Raw genomic sequence first — 14,394 nt, forward strand, 5'->3', positions numbered from 1 at the left:
AATGGGTAACCGCAAGATTGCAATCATTGGTGCAGGCCCAGCTGGTAGTGCTCCTCATCCAACTCCTCAATAACACCCACTCACATACTCTAGGTTGTTTACTAGCAAGACTCCTACATCTCGCAGGCACAGAAGTCACAGTCTTCGAAGGGGAAGCCCATCCAAACTTCCGATCCCAAGGCGGTACCCTCGACCTCCATACAGCAACTGGACTTGCAGCCCTCAAAGAAGCCCAACTCTTCGACGAGTTCCTGAAGCATGCCCGTTACGACGGACAATACATGGCAATCGTTGATAAGGACCTCGAATACCACCTCGTTAGAAACGCAGACGGCAAATACAACAAAATCGAGGAACGCCCTGAGATCGACCGCTCGAAGCTCCGTGAAATACTGGCCCAGTCACTTCCCGAGGGCATGATCAGATGGGGCCACCATCTTAAGAAGGTCGAGGGCCGAACACTCTTCTTCAAAGATACAACAGTCGACGGCTTCGATCTCATTGTCGGTGCCGACGGTGCCTGGAGTAAAGTTCGAAAGGAAATTGACCCAAGCCTGGTCCCCAAGTTCGCAGGAATCGCTATGCACGAGCTTGAAGTCACAGACGCCGAGAATAATGCACCCGAGTTAACGAAATTGGTCAACCGTGGAAGTGTCTTTGCCAGCACAGATGGCAAACGAACAACGATCCAACAGATGGGCGATGGTAGTCTCAACATCTACTGCGGCTATGTCACCGACAACGAAGACTGGGCGAAGCCAGAGAATTGCGGCTTCGATCCTTACAACTTGAAGGAGACAACCCAGGCATTGCTCAACACCAAGTACAAGGACTGGGACCCTCGACTGAAGCAAGCACTAGAGTTGGCTGACGGACGATGCGCTCCTCGCTCTCTCTACATGCTTCCCATTGGCAGCAAGTGGGAGCACAAGCAAGGCCTAACTTTGATCGGCGACGCGGCACATCTCATGACACCCTACGCAGGCGAAGGCGTCAACCAAGCTCTCGACGATGCGATGCAACTTGCAAAAGCCATCAACGGAGCTGCCAACAAGGATGATGCAGCACTTGACAAGGCGATCAAGAGTTTCGAAAAGGACATGTTTGCTCGAATTCTTCCAGTTCAGGAACTTACCTGGGGATTGCTGCAAGATTGGATGTATACGCCTGGAGCTCCCAAAGCTGTCATGGCCAAGTCTATGAGCAGACACGTGAAGCATCGACTTCCATTGGTGCTCCAGCCTTTGGGATTGGCGGCTGTTCACGGATATTACTTTCTGAAGAACAAGAATCTCATTAGTTGAGCCAAGTTTTGAAGCGGTCGAATGTGGACGATATCAAGGGCGAATTAATTAGAATGTTGATCGAAGTGTTGGAAATGGATGCCGGAGCTGTCGGTACTTAATATTAGCGGATGTTAGACAGTTACTTTATTTACATGTATTTTCCTAGAGATGCCAGAAAAGAACAGACAGCTCCCAGCTTTGTGTCTTTTAGCTGTTGATAACAAAGGTTAACAATCAATAACCAACTGAATTTACTGCGATACTTTGAGTAGATTTGAGCAGTCTCTCCATCATTATTCTATACCTAGCTTAGGCCTAAATTGAGACTTGAAGTGTAGTAATTATTAGACTTTTGAGGACGTTGAGCTTTCCTTGAACCCCGGATATTTAATGTACCACCTTGACACCTAGGTCGTCTCGGCGAGAACCCCATGTGACCAGGGATGCTGATCAGCCATCATAAGGACCCCAGGTCCACGACTCTCACTTCTTTAGTTCCTCATGACCACCAACCACAGCCTCATGGAATCCTGTTAACGCTCCCCACGCAATTAACACGGCACCTCCCAGCGCAACAGAATGGATAGCTCCCAAGCGCCGCTGATTGCGGGCCACAGCGACGAAGAAGAGCTTGAATATGATGTTGCTCAAGGGTCTCCCGCCGAAGCCGGCAAGGCAGAGGGTGGAATGCCCAGCTTGTTTGTCCTGGTCTTGACGTTTGCTGCTGGTATCAGCGGCCTGCTTTTCGGGTGTAAGAATCTACCAAATGGTGTTTTGGCCTCAAAATCGTGCTGACAACCAACTAGACGACACAGGTGTTGTTTCCGCAACCCTCGTCTCAATAGGCACATCCCTCTCGAACCGCGAATTGACCTCGATGGATAAATCGATCATTACATCCTCCACCTCGCTCTTTGCACTCATCATCTCTCCTTTTTCGTCCGTTCTCGCCGACCGACTCGGACGTAAGCACGTTATCCTCTACGCCGACATCCTCTTTGTTGCTGGCGCACTTCTACAAGCATGGTCTTCGACGGTCCCCATCATGGTCGCTGGGCGGTGTATCATCGGTGCGGGAGTTGGTGCAGCCAGTTTCGTAGTGCCGCTCTACATAGCCGAGATAGCACCCGCTGCGCATCGTGGACGGTTGGTGACACTGAATATCATGTTCATCACGCTGGGTCAGGTAATCGCATACATCGTTGGTTGGGCCTTTTCGACCTACGGTCACGCGGAGACAGGATGGCGGTGGATGGTCGGTCTAGGTGCTCTACCTGCCATTGTCCAGGGGAGCATGATTGCTTTCATGCCTGAGACACCTCGATGGTTGGTCAAGGTCGGCAGATCTGGGACAGCAAAGGAAGTTATACGGCGAGTCAACGGCGATACATTGCAGCACAATGCGGATGTCATTATTAAAGAGATCGAGCTTGAAGTGCGGGACGAGTACGAGGCACAACGCTTGCGCGATCTCCGAGCATCTGGCCGTTGGAAGTGGCTTGGCGGATGGGAGCTTCTGATCAGTGAAGGGAGAAACCGAAGAGCTTTGGCTATTGCTTGTCTACTCCAAGGCTTACAGCAGCTTTGCGGTTTTGTAAGTGATGATGCAAACTATAAAAACTACGAGAAACTAACGATCTATAGAATTCACTCATGTACTTCTCCGCAACCATCTTCACAGTTATTGGATTCCAAAGCCCAACGCTTACCTCTATGGTAGTCGCTGTTACAAACTTCCTCGGCACAGTTGCTGCGCTCGGACTTGTTGATCGCATAGGCCGAAGGAGAGTTCTCTTGTACTCGATCCCATTCATGATCGCTGGCTTGCTGTTGTCTGCGTATGGCTTCTCGTTCTTGTCGCTGGCGGCAGGAGTCAACACCACACCCGATGAGCCGCCCGCCACATCAGGACACGAGATGGCTGCCCTCACTATCCTCGTGAGCATTATGGTTTATGTCGCTGCGTATGCGCTCGGTCTAGGTAACGTGCCATGGATGCAGAGTGAATTGTTCCCTCTAGCTGTTCGATCGCTCGGTAGTGGAGTTGCAACATCGACAAGCTGGGCAGCCAACTTTGTCATTGGGTTGACTTTCCTGCCACTAATGGATCTGCTGAGCCCATCTTGGACATTCGTGTTATATGCTTGTATCTGCGGTGTTGGTTACTTTTTGGTCTGGCGCATTTATCCTGAGACGGCGGGGTTGAGTCTCGAAGAAGCGACAGCTTTACTTGACGATGGTTGGGGCGTTCGATGATATATCCTGGAATAGAAGACAAATATTATGGCATTGGAATTTTCTGTTATTTTTTCTTAGTGTCAGCATTATACGAAAGCCTTATCTTGAGTCTTGGCCGTATGATCGAGAGGCTTCGGTGGGTAGCAAGCGGAATATCATGAACAAAACACTGCGGCTTATTTGCGGTAAACCACGGCTTGTTGTGAGTGACAAGGGAGATGAAGAGGAAAAAAAGATCATTAAAAAGCGAATAGCGACAGGGAATCGCTTACGCCGAAAATGTTACATCACCTTGCATTGTCCAAGCTTTTCCAGAAGCTCAAAGGTGGAACCACTACGGGAGACGACTCGGCCGGCTCCCTCCATTGGCTGTTGATTTTACGATATGCGCGAGGGAGCGAAGTGCATATGCAGTCTTGGTAAGATAACGGGATTTGAAAGCTGCTGAATAAAGCATGTGCATGATCGTCGTCTGTGAGGTGAGGTTAGACGCTGACACCGCAATTCTCGCTTGCATCTAACAATTTTCGGTGAAATACAGTTCATAAAACTCAGGGGCATCTAAAGAAACGAGCTGGTCAATGCTACAGGGAATCTGGAAATACAACCATTCAAAAGTATCGGATCTCTACAAGGTAACATAGGGGAACCAGTGGGGCAGGGGCATTTTGGAACCTTTGAAGCCCAACAATGGAGCTGATTATGAAGAACAAGACTCCATGGAATACACGATAATAGATTGGTATCCATCCACGGGATCTCGGCCCCGTTGGCTTGAGACACGGCCGAATCTTTTGCTTACCGAGATGATCCGCAGAGAAAAGAGTCATAACGCGGGTGTTCTGAATAATCAACATGCATCAGCTAGAGGATCAGAACGGATATAGTATGCTCTTATCGGATATACGACCCCTTGTTGCAGCTCGGGCCTTGTCCCGGCGCCGGTGCCGAGCGTGGATGCCGAAGACAAGTGGGCCTCTTCCGAGTGAAAGAGGATACCGAGCAGAAGATTTTTCTGCGTTGCCAGGGATTGAGGACCGTTAGTGCTTGTGTTGGGTCGATAGTTAGTAATGGATCTCGTTTTCGCTCTGGAAGAGATTGGCACTGGGACTGGGACTGTGACTGGGGACTTTGTTTACAGTGGAGTGGATCGGGCCTTGTCATTACTTATAGATGGCATCACCCCTTGAATCATGATCTCCCTGTTCTGCTCTGTCTCATTGTTCCCTCTAGATTAGATACAGGCTGTATCATACTCAAAAGTAATCGAGTCAATTCTCTCCCTCCTCCTCTGACTCGAACTTCTCAACGTCTTACCTGCATACGACCTCGGCTTGACCTTTTTCGTACAATCACCACATTAGCGTCGCGATCCATCCATTCTCGCCTTTTCCCGCCAGCCTATAGCGTCATAGCTGCAGCTTACAGCGACAAGACGTAGACGCTATACATATATCTACGCCCGCACATCTATCTAGACTCACTAATTCCAGTTTTCTCGACAATTGGCCTCTTGATCTGAACCCAAGACGAAACACACAGTCAAGATGGCGGGGAATATCGTCGATCAGGAGTTGCTAGACGCTGAACGCGCTGCTTCTCCTCAGCGATATCAACAGCGCGACAGTGCTGAAATAGAACGAGTCATCTCCGCATCAACCGTCTCCTCATCATCCTCCGAGAACTCGGCACGTCGACGAAGCCGTTCAATTGGCCAATACAACAGCATCAGCCGCATCTCGACCCAGAACGACTTGGAGCGTCATCCTACAGAGCTCAGCAGAATACAAACAGCCCGAAGTCAACATAATGCCACCGTCGGAGGCAGCCTTCGCTCTCGCACAGCGTCGCGAGCTTCAAGAAAGCCTCTCCCCAACTTTGGCGCTGGAAAGCCATATCCTCCTCCTCTACCGGAACAGGAGCAGTATGTTGTTGAATTCGATGGACCCAATGATCCTATGCACTCGCAGAATTGGCCGTTGAGGAAGAAGCTTATCACTGCTGCTGTTTTGGGCTTCACCACCATGACATCTGCCTTCACATCCTCCATTTTCTCTGCTGCGACCATGGTCGTTGCTCACGAGTACAACGTTGGCAACGAGGTTGGACTTTTGGGAACGACCTTTTACGTGCTTGGTTTTGCTTTCGGCCCCTCGCTTTGGGCTCCCCTGTCGGAGTTGCGCGGTCGTCGTCTTCCAATTCTCATCTCCATCTTCGGTTTCTCTGTCTTCTCCATTGGCTGCGCAACTGGCAAGGATATTCAGACTATTCTCCTGTGCCGATTCTTCAGTGGTTTCTTTGGCGCTTGTCCTCTTGCTGTCGTCGCCGCTGTCTTTTCCGATATGTTTGACAACCGTACTCGAGGAACCGCCATTACTCTCTTCTCCATGTCCGTCTTTACTGGTCCTCTTCTCGCTCCCTTCATCGGCGGTTTCATTGTTGAGTCCCATCTTGGATGGCGCTGGACTGAGTATCTTGCTTCTATCATGGGTTTCACTGCTCTCATCCTCGATATCATCTTCTTGGAGGAGACTTACCCGCCTGTCATTCTCATCGCCAAGGCGGCTGATCTGCGACGTCGCACTAAGAACTGGGGTATCCATGCCAAGCAAGAGGAAATCGAGGTTGACTTCAAGGAGCTCGTCCAGAAGAACTTTTCCCGACCTCTGCGTCTGCTCTTTACCGAGCCCATTATTCTTCTGCTCTCCATCTACATGAGCTTCATCTATGGACTCCTCTACCTTTTCCTTACTGCCTACCCTCTTGTCTTTGTTGGCGTCCACGGCTTCAGCTCTGGTCAATCCGGCCTTTGCTTCTTCGGTATGATTGTTGGTCAGCTTATCGCTGGTGCTACAGTCATTGCTCAACAACCCTGGTACATTCGCAAGCTTGCTGCCAACAATGGCATTCCTATTCCCGAATGGCGTCTGCCTAACATCATGGCTGGTGGTGTTGCCTTTGCCATCGGTATCTTCTGGTTTGGATGGTAAGTTACTCGCAAACCCAGCAATTGGCTGAATACTAACGCTTGCTAGGACTGGATACACCAAGGACATTCACTGGATCGTTCCCACTCTCAGTGGTCTCTTCACTGGCTTCGGTCTCATGTCCATCTTCCTCCAGGCTCTCAACTACCTCGTCGATGCATACCTGATGTTCGCCGCCTCCGCCATCGCCGGCAACACATTTCTTCGATCTCTCTGCGGTGCTGGTTTCCCTCTGTTTGCCCGTCAAATGTTCGACGGTATGGGCATTCAATATGCTGCCACCCTTCTTGGCTGTGTCGCCGCTGTGCTCGCACCAATCCCCTTCATCTTCTACCGTTATGGTGCCAAGATTCGCCAGAGAAGCAAGTATGCTCCCACCGCTCCTCCTGCCCCTGCCTCTGGCTCTTCTGCAGAGGAAGACGAGAAGGAGAATGATAACGATACCGCCCTGGCTGCTGTCATCGCTCGTCGTGACAGTGTGGCCAGTGGAGCCAACAAGGAGAGTGCTTAAGTCTCACCATTTTCACATATCTTTGCGTATTGAATAACTAGCAACGTCTGATGGAGTTTTCGGGTCACGCTTGGAAAAGGGCGTTTCATGACTTGGGCTCGTTGGATGATGATGGTGTAGCGGGTTTGCAAAAAATGTCGTTTTGGATAGATACCACTAGGAAATTGCTCAGATTATACCATGATATGAGATGGTCACGCCAACGTCTCTTCATGTAATACCCTAATTAATAAGAATATGTCATCTAAAAGACCAATGTCTACATGTGCTGTTGCAATCTAATGGACTGTTTACTTTGAAGATTGAGCTTGAATATAAATAAGGCGACTTGACTGATCAAACCTACGAGCACATCGGGCTAGTTCAGTATAACTAAATTGGGATGGCCTTTGCGATGGTTTAATACTTCGAGATGAACATGCTAAACTCTGTCGCCAGAATGCATAACACTACTGCAAAAGCAGTCTCAAGGGATGGTGCCATTTAGGTCAGGCTTGACAGTTCACACAGAAGTGCACATATAACCACAGAACGCATGCAGAATATATCAAACACTTATCAATTTGATTAAAGAGCTCAGCTCCATCCGAGTCATATCGACTGTCCTCAGTCCAACCAGCGTCTGGCTGTTCCGTGTCTATATAGAATATACCGAGTTAGATGTCATTTGGTTATATCGTTCCAAACAGAAGTGAATATACATAAGACAAACACAAGGGGAATTTCAACAGTATGTCCAAGCATGGGGTATCCGCAAGAATCCAAAAAATAGAAACATCAGGTCATAAAAATCGTTGCATTGCATCAACGCAACCACCACCGCTTTCATCCCAATCCAGGGCTGATAACGCACTCACCCACCCACATCAGTTGGTGACGAGCCCGACCGTTGTCTGATCCTCCATTACCCAAGGCAGGTCTCGGTTCCCAACGTTGATGCAGGTGAGGTAAGAGACACTATCCGGGGTGCGTGAGGTACCGCCCATATCGAGTTCGAGGTTGCTGCCCATGAGGGGCCGTACGATCTCTCGGGCCATCGACTTGAGCTCATCAAGACGCTTCTCGAATCGCCGGAGGTTCTCCCGGCTGTAGAGCTCCGGGGTGAGCTTGAGGAAGCGCTTGCAGTCATCGTGGCCGAGGAAAGATGCGGGATTATTCGAGCCGAGTTGGCGATATGCACGACCTACAGAATTCAACGGCGGGGCTGCGGGGGGTAAGGCGGCGACGCTGCGGCCGCCGTCACGAGAGGTCGTCCTGCGTCGCTGATCGGGAGGCGGCTGCGGAGAGGTGTTGTCGGCCAGCCATTGGCGGAAGAGGCTTATGGACAGCCAGTCGAGGTAGTTGTTGCTTGGACCGACACGTTCACCACGGCTGTTGGTGAGCCCAAGACGGTACAGGCGTCCCTCGATGCGACCGACCGTATCTTCCAGTTCATCAACCTTGTCCTCAATAATATCCAAGACAATGTCGGGCAGGGCTGCACGCAGGCTGCGTTCCCCGACCGGCCACTGCCCAACGACGTGAATCAGGGCTTCCTGAAATATCACCCTGCTGCGAGCTAGGTACCCGAGGCGCAGATATGAGATTGGGTATTTGGCGATTTGCTTCCAGAGCCGTGACTGGAACTGCAGCATGTGGTGATCAACCCGAGGTCCCACCACAGCAAGGGCGTCATATTGGTCGGCGAGGTTGAGCAAGCTCTTGCATTGGACATAGGCATCTGCGACATTGACACCATCGAGGTTGGGCGGGTAATTGTAAAAGATGCGAAAGAGGTTGTCGTAGTCGCGCAAAAGGTCCTCATCCGATTGCGAGAGCTCTTGGGCCGGAGGTGGGTGGTTGGAGGAGAGACTGAGATTGGCGACAGAGCGAAAGAAACCACTTGAGGCTGACGAGTTGGACAACGATCGCGAATGTGAGTGGGAGTGTTTGGAGCGACTCTGAGAGCGTGCGTCTCTTGCACTGACTGCAGGTGGAGCTGATGCAGGACCAAACAAGGATTGTGTAGTATCTCGCGACGATTCGTCTCGTTGGACCAGCATTGGAATATCGTTTGGTCCAGATTTGGGGTCTAGCTCGTATCGCCATCTCTTCCTGGGCGGATGGATGCTTCCTCTTTGCGACACTGAGCTGACTTCGCTTGCACTGACAGAATCCGGTTCCCCGTCCTCTCCGATGCGGGAGAGCTCATTGCCAGCCGGTAGTGCGCGGGCGCGGGACCACTGGCTTGATGTGCTGGTCTCGAAGAAACCACTCGAGCGCGTGAGAGTATGGCGGTGCAGAAGATATCTGTTCTGCACGGGAGTAGCATCAGGAGGCGTATCGCGCGCGCGGATTATGATTTCTACGTCGCCACTACTAAAGACTGGGAAGTCATTGTGAAGAGCGTGAGAAGTTCCACCGGTATGAGATCGGTTATAGCGTTTCGATCGCGAGTCTGATTGAGATCGACGGGAGACGACAGAGGAGGGACCGCGGCGGGAGACGGAGGAGGCGGTTGGAGGCTCCAGCGTGGACACCATGAGGGCTTTTTCGATTAAATGATTGCGAAGGTGATAATTAAGAGCTGCGCAGGGGGTATATGAGGCTCAGGAATGCGGCTGTGGCGGAGCGAAGGTAGATGAAGAGCTAACGATGAGGCTGGTATAGGTAGGTGATAAAAGATGCAAGTAAATTGTGAATCACATGGGGCGGGATGTTTTGGTTTGTTGCGGAGCGACGAGACAATTTGGCCGAGAAACAGTAAACGCGACAGAGAGAGGTAGAGGTTGAGATGAGAGTAAAAGTTGAGAGGAAGCAGTAAAAATAAACAAGACGAGACAGGGCAATACGTGACTGTGTGTGTAATGGATGTACGGAGCATGCAGATGTAGACCTTGGGTATGTATGTACAGTAGAGACAAGGATAACCTGTGATGGTGGCACGAGGACAACAAGAGGCCGCTACAACCAGAGGATTCAAGGTAATGGGCCATGATCCAAAACATGCATTTCACACTCCACTCAAACTGGCAAGGCTGTTTCTGCTCTTTTCTCGTTAGGGCCCTTTTATGCCTTGGAGGCGAATCATTTGAGACGGTGACAGGGGTTGATGAGGGTCTCTTCTCTTTAGTTATTACCCGCATGGCTTTAGTGAGAGTCTTTGTCGGGACACGACGAACCTGTCACTGACTGCTACGTTATTGGAGGCCTGTACTGAGGAGATACTGACAGACAGACTGTGACTGACGGGGAATGACGATCGATTTTTGTTTATTTACCAGTCAAAAGTTTAATTCTTGTGTCGTGTCTTGTTTCTAACTTTAGGTATCTGTGGCTGGTTTATAGTGCACTAACGCGGTTGACCGTTGCACAGGGTGAACGACGCTGTTTCTAGAAGCTTGTGATTCTATGGTCGATCACTACTCTGTACCTTGAGCGAAACTGATCGATCAATTTAGATTGGTTCACAGTGTTTCTTAGCGAGACAGTATGCCAAGATAAATAGCGCTTTGGTCTTGTTACTGGGATAGCGAATTTCTTTGTCTCAACCGTCAATGTACTCTGAGCAGTTCTCGGCCATGATGGAGCTGACAAGTTGGGTTCCCATTCCTACATTCATCTTGAAGTCGTCTAGGTTTATCTGAGTTGTCACAGGATACTCTTGACTTACCCAAGTTTCTCGGTTCCCTGGATTTATCCTAAGCTTGCCGAAATATCTCGAAACGCAAGATCAAGGCCCTAATTCTCCAGACTTTTAATCATTTACTCTTGAGTTATCAAGTACATCTCGTAAACCCTCCCGTGCCGTCGTGATACAACACCCGCTCGGCCCCACTAGCTCGGACGGAATTCAGTCAACCAGACCCACTCAAGCTTCAATTGAATTCCGACATCACCACTTTTTCCCTTCCCCTAAGCATCGCATCAACCTCAGCTTCAGTCCTGCTCCGCCAATTGTGCTCCAGGCTAAAGCCGGAAATATAATGGAATGACTACGGCATTTCGCGTATTTCATCATGCCCCTCGGCCAATTCAGATCAGCGAGTTCAAAGATGCCGTCGACGCTGTCTGTCGTCCGCGGTTTCCAACCGCTCGCTTTGCGAGACCACAGCGTATAGGTAATTGGTCCAGCGCTTTGCAGCTTTTTTATGGGATTAACTCTCCTCTAGTACTGGCTATCAGTGGAGGCGTAGATTCAATGGCTCTCGCATTTCTCATGACCAAAGCTGTCCGCTCATTCCGTGGCATGAAAGTCGCAGATAACCCAGTCCATGGTGTTCTGGCTCTCGTTGTCGACCACAAACTACGTGACGGGAGCGATCATGAAGCGTCAGAGGTTGCCAAAGAGTTGCGAAAACTTGACATCAAGGCCAGCGTTTCTGCTCTCTCGTGGAGAGACGAGAAACGTCAAGGTCTCGACCCTCGTCAACTCCCCAATGTCGAGGGCCTCGCTCGAACTTATCGGTATCGCGCACTAGGCCGGTACTGCAGCTATCATGGTTCCAGCAGTCTTTTCTTTGCGCACCACAGTGATGACCAGTACGAGACAATCCTCATGCGACTTCTTGGAGGTCATGGATACCGAGGGCTGCAAGGAATAAGAGAGGCTAATTCCATACCCGAATGCTACGATTTACACGGTGTCTACAAGAGTGGCCTTCTCGACGACCAGCTCAGATCAACCCCTGCACTCAGCTTTCGACCAGCTCTGAGAGAATTGAAACATCTACGACGCAGAATTCGTGACGAGTTGACCCTTGAGAAGGCCAATCTCTTGGAAGGTCTCCCTCAAGACCTCGTTCAATCGTACCCGGGATCCGAGGAGATTCGTGAGCTCTCCGACGTTCCATTCCTGAAGCCCTTGGAAGTTGAGGATGGCGGTGTCATGATATATCGACCTCTTATGCAATTTGACAAGGATAGACTGATTGCTACCTGCGAAGCGAATAATATTCCTTGGGTAGAAGATGCGACTAACAAGGATCCTACATTAACAACGCGAAACGCTGTCAGACATCTGGTTCGAAACCACACCTTACCAAAAGCCTTGCAAAAGCCTTCTATCCTCTCTCTAGCTAAGAGATCAAAAGAGAGAACCAAGCTTGAAGAAGCAGAAGCTAGCCGCTATCTTATTCGGGAGGCCATCATCAAAAACTTTGATCCAAATGTGGGAACTTTACTGGTAGAATTTCCGAAGCTGCGCAGCTTCAACAAACGATTCAAAAGACGCTCTTTACATCCTGATAACGAACTACGCAAGGTCCATCGGAGAGTTGTCATAACCATCGCGGTCCGCAAACTTATTGACTTTGTCACCCCTGAGTACCATCTCCCGCCCCTTTCAAATCTCGAAAAAGTTGTCAATACTCTGGTCCCCGGCATGGCTCCCGTTGCCAATATGACACCCAAAGCATTCACCGCCGCTGGTGTGTACTTCGATCCGATAGTCAGAGGAACATCCATCAGATGGCTACTCTCCAGAGCCCCCTATACATCAACCCAACCCCTTCCGGTTGCAAAGCTGTACTTGCCTCCGTCATACCTGTCACCCCCTCTAAACACAGAGGAGGAGTTCACGGATGCCCCGGAGGCTTTCAGTCACAAGGGATGGGCGAGATGCAAGCTGTTCGATGGCCGTTTCTGGATACGCATTGGACGTAATAGATGGCCCATGTGGCAGGTCCACCCTTATCGTGCAGAGTATGCCAAAGCATTCCGCAAAGCGCTGCCTCCTCTACGAAAGGCTCGACTTGAGAAGTTGCTCAAGCACTACGCACCAGGAAAGATTCGATACACACTCCCCGCTATCTACGGTGTCGAACGTAAGCGGGACCCGTATTCTCAGCATATCAGTACGACATTGACACTTCTTGCGCTGCCGACTCTGGGAATCCGTGTGCCTGGCCTTGAGCGGTGGGTCAAGTACGATGTTAGATATAAAAAGGTTGACGTCTCGCTCCTGGGACATCATCCTCGGAGGGAGATCAGGGGCCGCTTCGTCAGGCATCGGCCGTTGTTTGAAACGGGTCGCAAACATATATTGCGGCTGATGGGGGGAAATGGGCGGCAACGATGATAGGCACAGCTAATACCCTCGATTCTTGCATCCTGTTGCTCTAAACTTAGTCCATCCACCCTAAGTTCTAATAATCTTTCTCGTAGTTTTATAAATTTAGGCACTAATTATCCTAAACTTAGGAAAGATACTCTAAATTTAGTCCATGTCCGATGGCTACCTTAAGGTACCTACGATACAGGCTTGCACTTATCTCCCATTATGTTCTGCAAGTGCTGGTGGGCAGGTGCGCTGGCTTACATCTGCCTGCCGGTGCCAAACTTCCTTTACCCTCGAGTACCTGAGCTGCCTTTCAGGTTGCCCGGGCGGGAGCAGTCTACCTGCCGCAGCACGCGAACCACCACCTGGAGGTGATTTCTTCGCGCATGTGAGGGGTTGATCTTCATCTTTCTTACAACTCTCATATGCCTCCTTGAAATGCAACAAACCATCATCTTCAACATGAGAAGCTCGACCCATCTCAAAGAGACATGACGAGAGTTGCGTCACAATGGCTACCGTGAGTTTTTGCTACATTCATCTTGCTCTTCTGTCAGCGGTCGTGAGTGTTCCACTGGGTTTTTTCTCGTCAACGAAAGCCGGCTCTTGCCAGTATACACACTGACTCGATCATACAGACCGAAAACAACACCGTACGTATACAACTCTGAAACCCTCCTTCTTGTCCACGGCTTCTTCCCCATCTCCCCTTGATATCTCCGCGACGCCCTCTGTCCAAGAGTACTGACACTACATAGGATCCTCCGGATAAAGGGGGGGAAACCAGTGGGGGTGGGGGCGAGGCCAAGGTTCAACTACGAGCTTTTTAACCACAACAACTTGAACACCAGTGCCCAAGAAGAGAAGACTGTTTTGTTCGGTGTGTAAAAAAGCGAATCACACGGCCGATGCTTGTTTGTCGCTCCGTAAGTAGTTATCAATTTATGCAAAATAATGCAATTACTAACTATCAGCAGCTGGCAACATCATGATTGTTTCTGGCGGGTCTTCGGTCGCGCCTCCTGGGACTATTGTCCGCGTCGTGAGTTTTCACCAAGTTCAAGTCTAATCTTTGACTAACTTTTGAGGATTTAAGGGGAGGGTCAGCAACCAGCGGGTCACCAAAAAAAAAGAAGAAGAAGAAAGAAGGACAACAAGAAGAAGCTCGAGTCTAAGGTGGCGCAAATGAACCTGGGAGGAAAATGGTCTAAACTAGTCTAAGAAATGAATCACTCTCGGGCTTTGGGCATCAAGAGCCGGTAAAGGAAGGTCTTGACGCCAAATGGAAGATACTCTTGAATAATAGCTGTTTTACAATGTGGGTGAAATGGAAAG

The 14,394-nt window shown here is 50.1% G+C and overlaps 5 protein-coding genes across 5 annotated transcripts; 4 read left to right on the forward strand and 1 right to left on the reverse strand.

Annotated features, from left to right (window-relative positions):
• Position 1: 1 nt before the first annotated feature.
• Positions 2-1,304, forward strand: FPRO_12996 (related to tetracycline resistance protein from transposon Tn4351/Tn4400; the record flags this gene model as incomplete). The annotated part of the gene is made up of 2 exons (XM_031223574.1): positions 2-44; positions 94-1,304. 2 exons carry the CDS (start codon positions 2-4, stop codon positions 1,302-1,304), a joined length of 1,254 nt encoding a protein of 417 aa, XP_031088919.1.
• Positions 1,305-1,865: 561 nt separating this feature from the next.
• FPRO_12997 (uncharacterized protein) lies at positions 1,866-3,542 on the forward strand (the record flags this gene model as incomplete). The annotated part of the gene is made up of 3 exons (XM_031223575.1): positions 1,866-2,037; positions 2,093-2,880; positions 2,931-3,542. The coding sequence occupies 3 exons, from the start codon at positions 1,866-1,868 to the stop codon at positions 3,540-3,542; spliced, it is 1,572 nt and encodes a 523-aa protein (XP_031088920.1).
• A 1,529-nt stretch (positions 3,543-5,071) lies between these two features.
• FPRO_12998 (putative fluconazole resistance protein) lies at positions 5,072-7,022 on the forward strand (the record flags this gene model as incomplete). The annotated part of the gene is made up of 2 exons (XM_031223576.1): positions 5,072-6,510; positions 6,560-7,022. The coding sequence occupies 2 exons, from the start codon at positions 5,072-5,074 to the stop codon at positions 7,020-7,022; spliced, it is 1,902 nt and encodes a 633-aa protein (XP_031088921.1).
• Positions 7,023-7,888: 866 nt separating this feature from the next.
• Positions 7,889-9,544, reverse strand: FPRO_12999 (uncharacterized protein; the record flags this gene model as incomplete). Its single annotated transcript, XM_031223577.1, has 1 exon — positions 7,889-9,544. One exon carries the CDS (start codon positions 9,542-9,544, stop codon positions 7,889-7,891), a length of 1,656 nt encoding a protein of 551 aa, XP_031088922.1.
• Positions 9,545-10,992: 1,448 nt separating this feature from the next.
• On the forward strand, positions 10,993-13,080 carry FPRO_13000 (uncharacterized protein; the record flags this gene model as incomplete). The annotated part of the gene is made up of 2 exons (XM_031223578.1): positions 10,993-11,122; positions 11,174-13,080. 2 exons carry the CDS (start codon positions 10,993-10,995, stop codon positions 13,078-13,080), a joined length of 2,037 nt encoding a protein of 678 aa, XP_031088923.1.
• Positions 13,081-14,394: the final 1,314 nt, after the last annotated feature.

Source organism: Fusarium proliferatum (genome assembly GCF_900067095.1).
Source record: "Fusarium proliferatum ET1 genome assembly, contig: FPRO_scaffold013, whole genome shotgun sequence".
Taxonomy (NCBI): domain Eukaryota; kingdom Fungi; phylum Ascomycota; class Sordariomycetes; order Hypocreales; family Nectriaceae; genus Fusarium; species Fusarium proliferatum.